The sequence below is a fragment of the Hyaena hyaena genome, unplaced genomic scaffold, assembly GCF_003009895.1.
Source record: "Hyaena hyaena isolate Hyena2069 unplaced genomic scaffold, ASM300989v1 scaffold_492, whole genome shotgun sequence".
Classification (NCBI taxonomy): domain Eukaryota; kingdom Metazoa; phylum Chordata; class Mammalia; order Carnivora; family Hyaenidae; genus Hyaena; species Hyaena hyaena.
Window position 1 is genome coordinate 1,092,334 of NW_024081124.1, and position 15,987 is coordinate 1,108,320.

The 15,987-nt window shown below is 63.5% G+C and overlaps 1 protein-coding gene across 3 annotated transcripts in view; it reads right to left on the reverse strand.

The window, feature by feature from the left end:
- Window positions 1-489: 489 nt before the first annotated feature.
- Window positions 490-15,987, reverse strand: part of SPNS3 (sphingolipid transporter 3 (putative)) — a 32,410-nt gene continuing 16,912 nt past the window's right edge. For all 3 annotated transcript variants that reach the window (XM_039254521.1, XM_039254520.1, XM_039254522.1), the window contains 4 exons: window positions 5,999-6,064; window positions 1,810-1,908; window positions 1,565-1,736; window positions 490-795 (listed from right to left, as the gene is read on the reverse strand). In XM_039254521.1, the coding sequence (XP_039110452.1) occupies window positions 728-795; window positions 1,565-1,736; window positions 1,810-1,908; window positions 5,999-6,064 (405 nt within the window). In that variant the 3' untranslated portion in view covers window positions 490-727. The remainder of the gene's footprint in view (window positions 796-1,564; window positions 1,737-1,809; window positions 1,909-5,998; window positions 6,065-15,987) is intronic.

Genomic DNA, 15,987 nt, shown 5'->3' on the forward strand with positions numbered 1-15,987 from the left:
GGCTCCTCCTCTGGGAGCTTGAGACCATATCGCAAACCCCGGCCTTTTGTTCCAAAGGGTGACTCAGGCAAAGGGGTGTCCTGTGCCCTCCCCACCTGCAGAGTGGGGGGCCTGGGTCCGAGTGAGACGTCCGTGGTGGGGACTCCTGGGGACCCTCGCCAGCAGCCCTGCACCCCTGCACCCCTGCCCGGGGCTTCCTCTTGGCCCCCCTCCCAACAGGGACACCTTGAGGCTGTAAAGAACATGATCGCAGGGGCGCCCGGGTGGCTTAGTCGGTTAAGCGTCCAACTTTCGCTCAGGTCATGACCTCGCAGTTCGTGGGTTCGGGCCCCGCGTCGGGCTCTGTGCTGACTGCCAGCTCGGAGCCTGGAGCCTGTTTCAGAGTCTGTGACTCCCTCTCTCTCTGACCCTCCCCTGCTCACGCTGTCTCTCTCTCCTAGAAATAAATAAAATATTCAAAAAAAAAAAAAAAAGAACATGATCGCAAAAGGCCTGAAATCCACCTTTAATCGGGGCCACTGGCAACCGGGCTGAGGACCCGGGGCGTGCGGGGCGGAGGCGCGGGCACAGGCCTCCTGCCGAGGGCGCTGACAGCTCAATTCCCCGCCACAGGCGCTGCCAGCTCTCTGGCTGCAGGGAAGAAGTGGCAGGTGCAGCTCGGCCGGGGGCCCTGAGCCGCAGCCAGAGGGGACCGGGCCCTGATGCCGTGGCGGGAGGGGCGGGGGCCTCAGGGGGGCTCTGTGGCAGCACCAGAAAGCAGGGCTCGGCTCTCCATGTCCTTGCTGTCCGGGGTCCCTGTGGGAGGAAGGGCACTCAGCCAGCCCTCGAGGAGGCCGGGGGCGCCCCGGGGCCAGGCCTGGGCACGGCTTCCGCACGCAGAATGACTTCCAGGCGCCACCCTCCCGCACCCCCAGTGCCCCAGCAGGGTCCCAGCCCCACGGCTTCCCCGGTGCCGCAGGGCCCCCTGGGGCCTCTCCGCTTCAAGGCCGACCCTCCACAGTCTGTGGTCAACACGGCAGCCACGTGCTACTTCTGCACGGTAAGCCAGACACCTGGGGCCTGTCTGCGAAACCACACAGTGGCTCTGCCTCGCTCGGAGCTAAGGCCACGTCCCTACAGGCCCCCAGCTGCGGGGCCTCCTTTCTGCCGCCTTTGATCCCGCCTTCCTGCTCCAGACACACTGGCCGCCTGGCCAGGCCTCAGACACATCAGCTACGCGCCCACCTCAGGCCCTTTGCACTTGCTGCCCCACCCCCTCCAACCCTTTGCTTCAGTGTCAGCGTCACCTGTGCAGGGAGGACCCTTCAAAAATGGCAACTTGCCCCACGTGGGTCTCTCCGCCGACGTGGCGCCTCCCTGCGGCACTGATTGCCCTGAACTCTACCTTCTAGAGCCTCAGCGCCATGAGGGCTTGGACTCCGTGTGTCCTCCCCTGCATCTGGCACACAGCAGGGCGTGACGAACGAACAAATTAAAAACGAACCAATCAGCTTGGCCGACGCCGCTTGCCCGGTGAGCTCAGCCCTGAGCCCGGTGCGGGTGCTGGGTGTGCGGGGCAGCATACCCGTGCCGGGAGCCCGGGCCCGGGCCTGGTCCCTCTCCAGGCGCAGCGCCGTCAGCAGGAAGCAGCCCCCGCCCAGGGCGAGGACGAATGCGCAGCACAGGAAACTCTGCTGGAGGCTGAGGAAGGCCTGCAGGTACGAGTCCGGGCGCCCGGCCCTCAGGGTGCTGGACACCTGCGGAGAGAGGCCAGGCTGCAGGCCCTGAGGGCTCCCCCCACCCCACGCCCACCGCGGGGCCACCCCTCACCAGTCCAGTGAGGTAAGGGCTGCCGGCATCTCCCAGGATGTGGCCCACCGTGATCTGCAGACCCTCTGCTGTCCCCCGGCACCTGGGCACCACCACCGACTGCAAAACACAGGACGCCGGGCAGCCCCCGAGCGCAGAGCCTGGTGCCCCCGTGCCCAGCGGCCCAGGACCCACCCGGAGGGCCAAGCGGCTGGCGGAGCGAGTGGGACGTCAGGCCCTCCGGGGGATGGGGGCGCCGAGGCCCCTGAGGGGGGTTTGCTCTGGGACAGGGCAGGGACCGGGCCTGGCTCTGACGCGGGGTGACGCGGGGTGACGGGGCTGAGGCCCAGCTCAGGACCCAGGAGGCGGGCCGGCCTGGCCAGGAGAGGATGCGAAGCCAGGTGTCTGTGCGCAGGCGCCCAGCGCAGCCCCTCCCAGGAAGTCGGCTTGCTGGAGAGCCCCCCGTGGAGGAGGGTGGGGGGCTCGGGGTGCGGACTCTGAAGTCAGAGTGGGTTCCAATCCCACTCGCTGGCTGTGTGCCTTCCTGGCCTCATCTCCTCACCCCACACGGCGATGATGATCGCGGCCGCTGGAGGGGTGTATTCGTCAGACCGAAATAATGCGCTTTGGCCCCCAGACAGGGCTCGCAGACACTTGAACGTGTACGCCTTCCGTCCCGCAGGCCTTCCCGCCCGGGTCCCCGAAGGACCGACCCTCCCCGAGTTCAGGGCCACAGCCCTGCCTGCGCCCTAAGGAACGCACACGCCCCACGCTGGAAGGCCCTTCCTTCGTCTCCCACCACCCACCCCTACACTGTCTGGGCAGCGGGCAGAGCCCCTCTTCTCTGGAGCTTCCTGGACCACAGCAGGGCGCCAGGCCCAGAGTGGACTAGCCAAGCAAATGAGTCCAGTAGAACCATCTGGAAGACTGGTCCCAGGAGAAACCCAGCCGGAGGCCGGGGTTGCAGCAGGGGAGGGGAGGGGGCGGGGGAGCCTGAGGAGGGGTTCAAGCAGAGGCCACACGGCCCCAAAGGGGAGCTCGCCACCCCAGAGCCCCATCCCCAAGACCTAGCAGAGGATAACAACCAGCATTTAGTAAGTGTCTCCTGTATGCATTTTACGCATCTCATGTAGACATTTTATAGATCCGCTCAACCACCCCGTGAGCGAGGTTCGACCGTTACCCACGGGTCCCAGATGAGGAGACTGCAGGAAGGGAGGTAACCTGTCCAGGGTCGCCCGCCAGGAAACAGCCGCACAGGCCTCTGACCCTCCGGGATCCGACCTTTGAGCACTTCCGTGTCACGGGCAAGGAGGAGTCCGTCCGGGCGCGTCTGTGTGTCTGCTACGGCACACAGGGAAACGCAGGAGGGCGAGGAGGGTGAGCTCACGCGGCCCTGCGCGTGGATAACTGGCAGAGAGAGCGGGGAAGGGCGCTCCAGAGGGGGAACAGAGTGTGAGCAGAGGCGGCAGGCAGGAGCCCAGCGCCTGGAGCCCGCAGTCGCTCTTGAGGGTGACGGCCGGCTACCCCTGGTCACTGAAGCTGACGGTCTGTCCAGGCGGCGGAGAGGCTGGGCCTCTAGGCCTCACTGGGGCCCACAGGCCAGAGATGGAGCTGACCGTGGCTTCGCAGCTTCAGCCCGTGGGTGCCCTTCCTGTAATTATGTGATTCCACTGCTGGCCCTGGAGGACCCTCCCAGAGGGTGGGCCCCGCACGGCTAGAAAAGTCCACACCGGCTGCTTGGACCCTCCCAGGCCCCCAGGAGCTGCTGGGCCCGGCCCAGGAGAGGTGGGTCCCCTGCCTGCTCTGGGCCCGGTTGCCTCCGCACGGCCCCGCCAGCAGCTGGACAGCCCGGCAGGTAATTTTAGAAGTTACAGGCTTTGCGTTCCTAAAACTGCTCACTCTATTCTGAGACAAAGCACCTCTGTTTCTGACTCTCCCTTCTCAAAAGAGCTGTTCCCTTCACAGCCGGGGGCATAACCAGCAGCGACCAAGGGCCCAAAGAAAGTCGGAGCGGCAACCACCAGGTGCAAACTCCCGGGCAGCCTACCTCCTGCACCCGCCTCAGCCCCCACACACAGACTCGCTGGGAGGGTGAGACAGACGGGTGGGCAGAGCAGGGCGCACTGAGACGAGGGCCCAGAGCAGGGGGGTGAGAACCCTCGAGGGGGTGGGAGAGGCCTGCCGAGTGTGGGGGGGGTGCGCCTGGCGGCTGGGCTCGCGGACCGGGGAAGACAGACCGAGGAGGGGGCTGAGATCCACTTCTGCTCCCTTCCCTGCTGCCAGGGGTGAGTAGCCCCGAGGGGCCCAGACAGACAGCACGCTGGGGAGGGAGCTGGAGATGCCGTCAGTCAGGGGAGCTCAGCCGGGGGGGGGGGGCAGGAATACGAGATGCCAGCGGGGTCTCCAGGGCTCCTCGGGCCTCAGGAGGAAGTGCCCAATGCAGACGGGAGCTCCACTCACTTCCTGCCCAGGGCTCACCCGCTGGACCTGACTCCACCGTCCTGCCCTCCCTGCACCTGCGGCTGCTCCTGCCTCACCTCTGGTGACCTTCCCGCCTTCCACCCAACCTTCCTCCCTCTGGTCCACGCAGCTTCTGGTCAGAGCTGTCTACACTCCCGGCCTCCCTCACCACCCACACCCTCCCCCACTGCACACACCCCGTCCCCCACAGCCTGCCCCCCCCTGCATGTGGCCCAAGACCACTGCCTCCTGGAGCCCCTACTTCCTCTGTTGGGGACCGAGCTCCAAGCTCCGGAAGGATCGGCCCAGCTCTGGCCACCAGAGTGTTTGACATCAGTCCTTCACTAAGAGCCTGGCTCCACAGGTTAATCATTTCTGCAAACACAGACAACCGGGGTGACCCGGGCACAGCCCTCCCCCATCTGGGGCAGCCACGTGGAAAGGGGCAGCGCCCTGGGGGTGGCTTTCAGCCCCATCTGAGCGCCCAGAGGTCAGGGTGGGGGGTCGTCAGGCTCCTGGTGCCTGAAAGGGGGCCACGCCCTGAAGAAGACATTACGAGGTCCTGGCCGCCTCAAGGAGACTGAGGCTGAGGGCCGTTCACCCGCTCTGTGGCCGAGTCGGGGCCGGAGGGGGGGCAGGAGAGACCGCCAGTCCTGCAGCTGATCGGCCCCCCGGGAGTCAAAGGGCAGCGTGGTCTACACCCGCTGAACTTGGGCCATGGCGGGGGCAGCAGGCCTCGTGGGCTCAGTAAGAGATCGCACCTCCCCACGCCCTCTCCAAGTCGCGTGGGGGGCACGGGACTGGAGAAGGCCGAGGGGGCTGGGTGGCCCCCGCCAGCACCAGCCAGAGCCCCACATTGTTGCTTTATCCGTGCTCGCAGTGCCTGCGAGTATCTCACCCCGCTGTGCACATGGGGAAACGGAGGCTCCCAGACACAGAGCGACTTGCCCGCGACACAGCTGCTGAGTGGCGGAGGCAGGGCTGAAAGCCGCGTGCGTCTCCTGCGTCCAGGACCAGGCCCGGCGCCAGGTGACCGCAGGACGGCTGTCAGCCCGTCGCAGGCCCCCAGGCGCCCCCGTGCACGGTGCTGGTTGCGCCAGGCTTCCGGGAGGCAGGAGGGCTCGTGGGGGTCCCCGGGTCTGGGGCCCCCTGTTACCCACAAGGGCACAGCTCACCGGTGTTCAAAGTGCCCCCCTGGTGACTCCTGGAGGGAAGCGGGGAGCCTGGACAGCGTGAGGGCCACGCCCGACTCTGGACGTGGCGGAGTCACGTGGTCGGGCGGACTCCAGGCCTCGGAGTGCGCGAGCCGGCCCCTGGCCTCGCGGCCTGGACCCGCCTGGCTCAGTGGCTATAACGTCCCACGTCCCCGTCCACACACCCGGAGCCTGCTTGCTGACAAGTATAGTCAAGAAAGAGCGAGGGGAGGAGTGAAAAAAGCCTAGGCCCCTGTCCTGGCTCAGCGCCTTTGCATGCTGTGTGACTTTGGTCCGGGCACCTGCCTTCCCTGAGCCTCCACTTGCTCATCTGCAAAATGGAGCCAACAGCCAGAGGATGTGTTTGAGAGTGTCAGGAAGGTCCGGTCCACAGTAACTGTCAGATGGCCTCAGTCCCCTGCCCCATGGTCCCTGAAGTCCCCCACCCCCAGCCTCCAGGCCACCCTCAACAGAGACCCAGCCCCACAGACAGCCCCCAGCTCCCTCTGCTCCGGGCGCCCCAGGACCAGCCGCCACGCAGACCCCATACCTACCAGCAGGATGTCGGCAACCACTGCCCAGTTGCAGGACAGAAGCAGCTCCCCGAGAGCCAGGAGCACCTGTGGACAAGGACCCGGGTCAGCGCCCCTCCCTGCCTGGTCTCCTCCCACCTGCAGAGAGAGACCGAGGCCGCAGAGAAAGGCGCCACCAGGTTTGCTGGGGCGGGGCGGGGGGGGGGGGGGGGGGGGGGGAAGGGCGGGCCCTGAACTGCATCTTGGGTTCCAGCAGCCTCTGGGGTGGGCAGACATTCCCGTCCGCATGGGCTGGCGGCCATGACCCAGAGGAGAGCGCCAGGCCTCGGGCCTGGGAACAGCCTGCTCCCTGATGGACGGCCCCCAGGCCCGGCTGCCGAGGTCCCCGTGGGGCCCCGGGAGGAGGCAGCCAGGGCTTCTGGGCCATGTGAACGCTGGGAAAACAGACTGGAGAGGAGAGAGGCCCAGGGACCGGACAGTTTGCCCGCCCCTCCTGTGTCCCCCTAAGGCCAGCACACACTGATAAGGTGTGCACAGTGGGCCAGGCAGGTGGGCACCCCATCTACAGCCCCTCCCGGGCCACCTCCTTCCCAGACCCTTCCAGCAGCGCAGGGGAGGCGAGCAAGGCCAAGCTGGGGTCAGGGCCAAGGTGCGTCAGAGGTCACCAGCTGGCCCAGGGCAGAGCCGGCCTGGAGCCCGACTTCTGGTACCAGGGGGGCTGGTTTAACTTTGTGCACCCCCTCCCTCCCCGCCCACTGTCTGCCGGGGACCAGGAGCCACTGCGGGCCTGTCTCGCCCAGCTCCCCGAGCCCCCTCCTCGGCCAGAGGATTAGGACAATCTCATTCCCCTCCCTCATCAGGAAGAGTTTAATGAAGCGGCGAGAAGGGGAAAGAAAGCATTTCTCAGAGCTTCCAGGAGCTTATGCTGGACTTAGTCATTCCTGGAGTCACGGGGCTGCCGGGCAGCACGGGCTCTGCCCCCCAAAGGCCAGGGAACTCGGCCGAGGAAGTGAAGGAGCCCGTCACCTGCTGTACGTGGCCGCCAGCCCTGTGCTGTGCAGGGAGGGGTGAGGCTGGCAGAGGAAGTGGGGAGAAAGGCCAGGATGGGCAGGGCCTGGGGGGAGGCGGGGCTGAGAGCCGGGGGGGGGGGGCAGGGAGCTGGGCTGCACCCACCATGACCCCCTGACCCCCACCCCTGCCTGGGCAGCTCTGCTGGCAGAGGAGGCCTCCCCCTGGGCCCGGGGCTGGGCGTCCGCAGGGTGGGAATCAGGAAGTCCCCGCGGGCAGGGCTCAGGCGGGGCCCACGCAGGCCGCAGACCACATTCCAGCCGGACAGGGTCCCGCAGGCCCAGCTCCTGGGGCCACATGAAAGCCTGGGGCGGCTCTCGCGCCCTCCCCTCCTGCTTCCGCCTGGGCCTCCACCTGCGCGAGCCTCTCCCCTGCTCTCCCACAGCCGCACGACGCACGGACAGACACTCTCCTTCCTCCAGCTGCAGCCGGTGGATCCTGACCCCGAAACAGAGCCCGCAGCCGCCGGCCACCCAGGACGCCAGGCTCCCTGACACACACCTGCGCGCCCTCGAAGGGCGAAGGCGGGGCCGGCAGAGGCTGCGTCCTCACCCTGTAATTACCCGGCCTCCCGAGGCTCCGGAGGGCTGTCCAGCAGAGGCCCGCCCCGCCCCGCCCTGCCGGCGACCGGGGGAGGGACCAGCCTCTGGACCCGGGTCTCCCTGGCACCACACGGGGAGGGCCCAGGTGCTCCAGCAGGGGCCTCCGCGCTCACGGCCTGCGCTTCTGCGTCCTCAGCGGGCACGTGCGAACTGGGTCTCGGAGCTCAGGGGCTCCCGTGGCCAAGTCAGACCCGGCTCCACAGGCCAACACCCAGCCCGGAAGGGCCCTGGCTTGAGGCCAAGCAGGAGGGTGCAGAGCACCCTGCATGGGCGCCCCCGCCCCGCAGCCCAGGCACCGCCCAGACACCCTCCCGCGGCCGACGGCCACAGGTGCCTCTCAGCGGCCGGGCCCCGTCACCCGGCACAGACCGGCCCCCAGCAGCCGCCTCTCCTCTGGGAAAGCCTGCTGGCCCCTGTCACCCGGGCCGGACACGGGGGCGCGGGGCTCCTGCATGTCTGAGTCCTGGACGCCCCTCGGCCTGGCCCCGGCCTCCCGGCCTCTCCTCCCGGGCAGCTTCCCAGGCCCCCACCCCACCCCGACGCCAGCCCTGGAGGGGACTTCCAAAGGGGAAACTGGGCCCTGCCCCCGTCCCTGCGGCGCACCCGCCCGCCTCCCTGCACCCTGACTTAGTTCCCAGGCCAGAGGGCCTGGGAGCGCCGCCCGGAGCCTGAGAAACGGGGAGCCCCTTGGCCTCCGGCCTCTGCCGCCTCAGACTCAGGAGGACTTTCCCCTCGAGCTGGGGCAGCGGCGATGGATGTCCCCAGCCTCAGTCACCCCGGTCAGAGACACGCGCACTGTAACATGTGCGCATGCATTCACATACGCAGAGACTCACACGCATGCACACTTACGTGGACACTCATCACTTGGGCCCCCGCACTCACACTCACCACAAGTACGCACATATGCAGCCACGGGGTGCTTTCGGAGCATCACCACGTGCGGTAAAAGCACCTGCCAGACAGCGGCGTGCGTGCTGGGACAGGCTTGCCGGGGTGAACCGCACGCACACGTGTGTTCCTGCGGTCTCATAATGTGGACAGCAAGTGTGCACACACGCATGTGCACACACATGTGCACGTGCACACAGACACGCCAACACCCTCCTGCTCATGCACACGCATGCGTAGGACATGTGCATGCACACACATGTCACCTGTACACAGACACATCGACGCCCTTCTGCTCATGCACGTGCACATGTGTGTCACGTGTACACAGACACATCGACGCCCTTCTGCTCATGCACACACATGCACAGGACATGTGAGCACACATGCACATGCACACACATGTCACGTGTACACAGACACGCTGACGCCCTCCAGCTCGTGCACACACATGCCCGTGGATGTGTGCAGGCTCACAGGTGGGCCTGGGGAGGGGGAAGGAGTGAGGATGGGACACCCGCCCTGTGGCAGGAAGGGGCAGGCACTGGTCTCTGAACTGCAAAGACTGGTTTCTAGGCCTCGCCAGGAAGGGGGAAGGAAGGCAAACACCCCCTGTGGGCTCAGCAGGACTGTGCAGAGCCCGGCCGCGATCCTCCCCTTTCTCAGATCAACTCCATCCGTGCCCAGTGAGGCTGAGCCAGTCAGGACAGGCCCCGGGCACAGACCGGCTGCCAGCAAGCTGCCACGCCGCTGGCACGCTTTGCCCCCGGGCCTGCCAACCGGTAATTGCAGGGCCTGGCTTCGGGGCACAAGGGCACCACTCAGCTCCCCAGGGCTCGCCGCAGCCCAGCAGGCAGGTGGGGCGCGAGGTGGTGAGGAAGCAGAGCTCCGGCATCCTCCGGGACAATTCGGCGGAGCGTGGCTGCCCTGGGTGGGCTTGGCTTCCCGCCCAGCAGGAGACAGCTGCTGGGTCCTGGGCTGCGAGGCGTGGCCCCGAGGGGAAGGGCGGGTGGACCTCTCCCCGGCAAGGCCGTCACTCCCGCTCAAGATGCAAGAGAAAAAGGAGCCCCCGAGGACCAAGTTGTAGGGGAGCCCCCAGAACTGGGGCATCTGCATAGCCCATCTGGCCACCGCAGGGGCCGAGAGCGGGCGTCCCGGCCACCCCAGAGTCCTTGGCTGGCTCTGACACATCCAGCTCACCCTGCCAGCCTCCCTGTGAGCCCCCCATGGGCAGCAGCGGGCAGATATGTCGAACCCTGGTCCTTACTCAGGGGTCTTCAAGACTGAGGAGGGTGGCATCCACTCTGGATGCAAAGGCCTTGGTGGCAAGAAAGCTGGCTCTCCTGGGGCAAGATGGTCTAGTTGGGGTTGGAGGGGCCTCACCATCATCTGGGGCAACTTTTCTGTAAAGACAGAGGATCTGACTGCGACACAGGCTCTCTTTCCCCCCGAAAGTAAAAAATAAGTCAGAAAAAAATTGATCTTCCCCAAAGAAAAGAACAAAACCTAATGAGATCAACGTTCCAGCAGCCAAGGGAAGATCAGACGATCTAGAACAGGGCACGGAACTTCTCAGCTCACCCCCCTCCAAGCCCCCATATCTAGAGTAGAAGTCCACTCCTGAGAACCAGCGGGGAAGGTGCCGGCAGAAATGGGGAAATGGGGGAAAGTGGAGAAAAGCAAACAATGACCCAGTTCTGATTCCACTCAAGGCCAATAAGTACGTAGGAGGAGAGCCCTGTGTGACGGAGCCTTTCCACGCTGCCCAGAGGACGCCGGCCCAGGTGGGCTCTCGCCGCCTGACCAAGCCCTGCAAGCCTCTCAGGCAACAGAAAACGCAAAGCACAGACTTCAGACTGTAGCCCCTTTGAGGGGAGAATGTCCCCACAGAAGGCTGGGAAGCGCGGGCAGAGCTACCACGCAGGGTCAGGTCAAGTTCAACATCGGCGCAGAGCCACCCAGGCCCAGGCCCGGCACAGAGGGCATGAGAGGGAACGAGAGACGGATTTTCAATAGCCCCAGCTAGCGCCTCCCCAGCCCCCATGCTTGAAGGCATGAGCTGCTGGATGAAAGGGGCCCCCACAGCCCTAACAGTGGAGGGGCTGAGGCCCTCAGCCCACCCTGCCCCCGGGTCTGAGTGCAGCCCACAAGCACACAGTGAGCTGGAAGTGGAGCCCTGCCCAGTCGGGCCTTCAGATGAAACAGCAGACCCGGCCAACACCCACCCCAGCCTACGGAGGACCCAGCCGGGCAACACTGTACACGTGCATTGTCTTAAATTGCTACATTGGGGGATGATTTGTTACATGGCACAAGGTAACTAATACACTGGTTAAGCCGTGAATTTCAAGAATAAATAACAAAATCTTCAGGTATCCAGATGGAACCAATGAGTCAGCATTCAGGATTTTTTTTTTAACTTCAGGCTAACTTTATTCTCCATGGAAAAATTCCTGCCAAAAGACAACACAGCAAATGCAAACCTACAGGGAAGGAACACGTGAGCCGAGAGTCTTAGACTCAGTTGGATGTTGTTCAGGTGAAGACTCAAAGGGAAGACGGCCCCACGGACGAGTGGACTGAAGGCACACAGTCTCTCCAGGTACAAACTACTTGACCCCAGAATCCACCCAGGGAGGGGCTGAACCTGAACAAAGACCAGGAATGGAGGGTCCCTGTGAGCGGATGGGGGGTGGGCACTGAGCCCGTTCTATGTGGGCCCCTCCCAGACAGCGGTGAGGGTCACGCGTGGACGGCAGGCTGTGGGGGCCGTGACCCCAGCAAGAGTGAGAAGTGACACAGGCCAGGAGCCGGGGGAGGCAGGGGGCGTACAAGGAGGCAGGGCTCCCTTCCACGGTCAGATTCACCAGGAAGTCCGGAAACTTAAAATTAATGGGAACTTAAAAAATCACTTCAATTTCTTCAGGTAAATTCATATAAACATATTAGACATATTATATGATTCCACTTATAGGAAATATCCAGAATCAACAAATCTATAAAGACAGAAAGTGGATTAGTGGTTACCCAGGGCTGGAGTGGGGGCAGGCCGGGGGCAGACAGAGAGGGACTGATGGACAGATATAAAAATTCAAGGGGCGCCTGGGTGGCTCAGTCGGTGAAGCGTCCGACTTTCGCTCGGGTCATGATCTCGCGGTTCGTGGGTTCGAGCTCCGTGTCGGGCTCTGTGCTGACTGCCAGCTCAGAGCCTGGAGCCTGTTTCAGAGTCTGTGACTCCCTCTCTTTCTGACCCTCCCCTGCTCACGCTGTCTCTCTCTCTCCTAGAAATAAATAAAACATTAAAAAAAAAAAAAAAGAACTGGAAATTTAAAAAAAAAAAAATTCATTTTCGGGAGATGAAAATGTTCTGGAACCGACAGTGACGATTGCATCGCTCTGAATATACAAAAAGCCAATGAAGGGTATGTTTTGAAGGGGCAGCTGGAACTATGTCTCAATAAACCTGTTTTTAAAATTACATGACTACGGGCTGCCTGGGTGGCTCCGTCAGTTAAATGTCTGACTTTGGCTCAGGTCACGGTCTCGTGGTTCATGAGTTCGAGCCCCGTGTCAGGCTCTGTGCTGACAGCCCAGAGCCTGGAGCTGCTTCAGCTTCTGATTCTGTGTGTGTGTCTCTCTCTCTCTCTGGCCTCAGTTTAATAAAAATATTTCTAGAAACATAAATATACAGAGAGACACACATGGGATGATTATCACCTCATTTAACACCGAGGGCAGTACTTAGAGTCCAGCCGCGGTCCCCCCGCTGCCCACGCACACCCCCGGCCATCCCTCTCCGCCGCGCCCGCCCGACCGCCGAGACCTCTCTGCTGAGCTTCAGACTCGAACCCCAGCATCTCAGCTGACGTCCTAGGGGGCACGGTGAATGTGACATGCCTAAATCGAATTCCTGACCCACCCGTCCGAAACAAGACTGCGCCTCCCCGAGTCTCCCGGGTCAGCAGATGGCAGCTCGGCCTCTGATCGCTGGCAGAAGCCCAGGGTCACCCGGCTCCTCCCTCCCCTGCCCTGCCCTGGTACCAACCCACTAGGAAATCCTGTTGATTCCACTCCCAAAACACGCTGAGAATCTGACCACTTCTCCACCTGCCCCGCCCCACCCCAGCCAAGCCAAACCAGCTCGTGCCAGGCTCGCGGGGGAGCCTCCCAGCTGGTTTCCCTGTTTGTGTCTGTGCCTCTTCTGATTCGTCACAACACGGAGCCAGAGACACCCCGTTAAACCACGAGGAAGTCAGTTGCAAAGTGGCCCCTGAATCATCCTGCATGTTGGTAACCACACCCTGCGCAGCCACGGGGAACTCGCTCTGACCGACGAGACAGGGCGGCAGTGGTGCGGCTCCTGACCTGGGCCTCGGGACGCTTGTGCCTTCCAGACGCCCTGCCCTGAGCTCAGAGGCCGTGCAGGGGGGCAGCCGCACAGCAAGGACGCGTCCCCTCAGAGGAGGACCCAGGAGCAGACAGACGTGAGGCTGCTGAGGACGTGCCAGCCCACGCTGTCTGCCAGCTGCAGGCTGCCACGTGAGCGACACAGGCTGACCCGCCAACCCACTGAATCGTAAGAAATAATAAATCATTGTTTGGGATGATTTGTTACACGGCAACAGCTAACCGATACAACGCCGTGAGTCAGGTCATTTCACATCCGTGCCAGGAGGCCTGCAGTGAGTTCCACTTGGCTCAAACCGGCGGCCAAGGTCATTCTGCGGACAGGGCTCTAGGCAACCGTCGCCTCTGACCTCACGGCCTCTGCTCCTCCCCGCCTTGCCTGGTTCCGCCCTGCTTACCCAACACACCGGCCATGCTCCTCCCACTGCACCTGATGCCCACACGGCTCCTTCCGTCTGCCCCCGACGTGCCCCATCTCAGCAAGGCCTCGCTGCCCAGCTGGCCGTGCCCCGGCCCCTCCTCACGTCCCTTTCCCTGCTCTGTTATTCTCCACAGAACACACCCCACCTAACCCATCATTTATTTCTCAAGGTGAGTATATTACATGCACATCTTGCCTGATTCATTCGGTGTTGGGTCCTCAGAGCCTAAAACAGTGCCTGGCACAGGCACAGGAGCTCAGGAAGGATCCGTGAGGTGACTGTTTCTGCCCATTCTGGCCGGGACCTGCTTCCCAGCAGCCTCGCCCCACTCGGCTCTGCACCTTGGGGCCCTCGGAGCCCAGCAGGGGTTCAAGGGTGAAACCCGCACCCCAGGGTTTCTCGCCTGTGCAGCCAGAAGCGCAGGGCGGACCCGGGGACCCCGGCTGGCCCACACCCCTAGGGCTCCATGGCTGCGTGCCCGGACCCCTCCCCCATCGCTGGTTGCCAGCGGGGCCCAGGGCACAGTGGGGGAGGAGCCAAAAACAGCCACTGCAGTACCTCACGTGCTCTTCCAAAAGCCCCATAAAAGACGGCTCTCCCCTCAATTCCGAGCAAGCGGTTGCGCTGGGGCAAAGAGCAGAAGGCTGGAAAGCGAAGTCCTGTGACTTCCCAGGCCACGCACGGCAACACGGCGTCTCCGGGCTCTCTGCAGACGCGAGCCCCCGGGGGCCGGCCACCGTGCGGTGAGGAAGCCCCGGCCACACGGAGCGGTCATGGGCAGCTGCCCCGGCCCACAGCCCGGAGGCTCCAGCTTGTGACAGTCCGGCACCCACCCCGTCCTGACCAATTAACCTCAAGCAGAAAAGAGACAAGCTATCCCTGCTCTCAACCCGCCCAAACTGCAAATTCGCAAGCAAAATAAGTATTTTTGTTGCTTGAAACCGCCGAGTGTCATCACATTCCCACGTAACTAGAACAGGCACGAAAGAAGGCCCCTCAGTGACACCAAGAGGCAGGTCGGAGCCCCCACGTTACAGAGAATCGGGGGGGGCGAGGCCACGGTCTCACGCCGGCTCTCGCTGCAAGCAACAGCAGAGGCAGAAGTAGCGTCCAGATCTCCCAGATCCCTCGACGCTCGCCCCCTCCCCTCCCCTGACCCCCAGCCCCCGTCCGGACCACAAAGCCCCCCGAGAGGCGGCGTCCTCCAGCCACAGGGCTGGCATGGCGGGAGCCCCTGGCTTGGGCTCGGTCCCTCCGCCGAGCACCCACCCCTTCTCCTCTGAAGGGCAGTGGCTCTGGGAAGGAGGCCAAGGAAGAGGGTGAGAGCCAAGACCTGCTGTGCGTGTCTGGATCCTAATTAACAGCCGAGAAGCCCACTCTCCCTGCCAAGGATCCGGAAGGAGGGAGGGGATGGAGCCCTCAGTGCCCGCAGGTGGGCTTCCAGGGCGGGGGCTCCTCGGGGAAGACCCCAGGCCAGAAAGCTCACGGCCCTGACACATCCAGCCCGGCCCCAGCTTCAGTACTGCGTGCCTGCCCCAGATCCCTCTTTGCTGAGCTACACTCAGCGGCAGACACGCACGTGCGTCCCACACGATGGTCCCCTGCCCTGACACACGCATACGTGCACATCCATGCACAGACCTGTATGCCAAATGGCCCCCAGACACCTTCCCGTACACCGTGCATATACAGAACGAACACACGTCGTGCAGCAACACACAGCCTGACCGTGAAGGCGCACCGAGATGCACACGCGGGACACGCATGTCCACACCGGTATTCACAGACCCAAATACATCCACCTGAAATGCACGCTCACGTGGGCACACAGGCCCGCATTTCCACGTGCCCTTCCCAGGAAGTCGGATCAGTCTCCCGATGGCAGAGACGGTGCAGGAAGAACGGGTGGGGTCCCTGGGATCTGGGAAAGGAAAGGGACTCGTGGGCAGATGGACGGAGCAGACAGCGACCACCAATTCCTCGGCCCCCCTTTGGACATCGTTTTATTTTTGTTGTTGTTTTAATGTTTACTCATTTTTGACAGAGAGACAAGAGTGCAGGTGGGGGAGGGGCAGAGAGAGGGAGACACAGAATCCAAAGCAGCTCCAGGCTCTGAACTGTCAGCACAGAGCCCGACGTGAGGCTCAAAGTCGTGAACTTCGAGATCATGACCTGAGCCAGAGTCAGACGCTTAACCGACTGAGCCACCCAGGTGCCCCCTTGGGCATCCTTTCTGACGCTGACCCCGTATGTCCCCCAAACTTGATGATGGTCCTGCATGGTGGGCTGCAGCCAGTTTCCACACATTAAGGTTTTAGGGGTGACGTCATGTCCCATGGCTCCAGACCCACGTCTAACTCTCTGTCTGTACCTCCCCTTTCTCTCTTGCTCCACATGGAATCATCAGGAAATTCCCTCAAGACTTACCTGGGACCCACCCACTTCTCCTGGGACCCATCCACTTCTTCTGGGATCCACCCACTTCTCCTGGGATCCACCCACTTCTCCTTGGATCCACCCAATCCCCCTGGGACCCACCCACTCCCCCCGGGACCCACCCACTCCTCCTTGGATCCACCCACTTCTCCTGGGATCCACCCACTTCTCCTTGGATCCACCC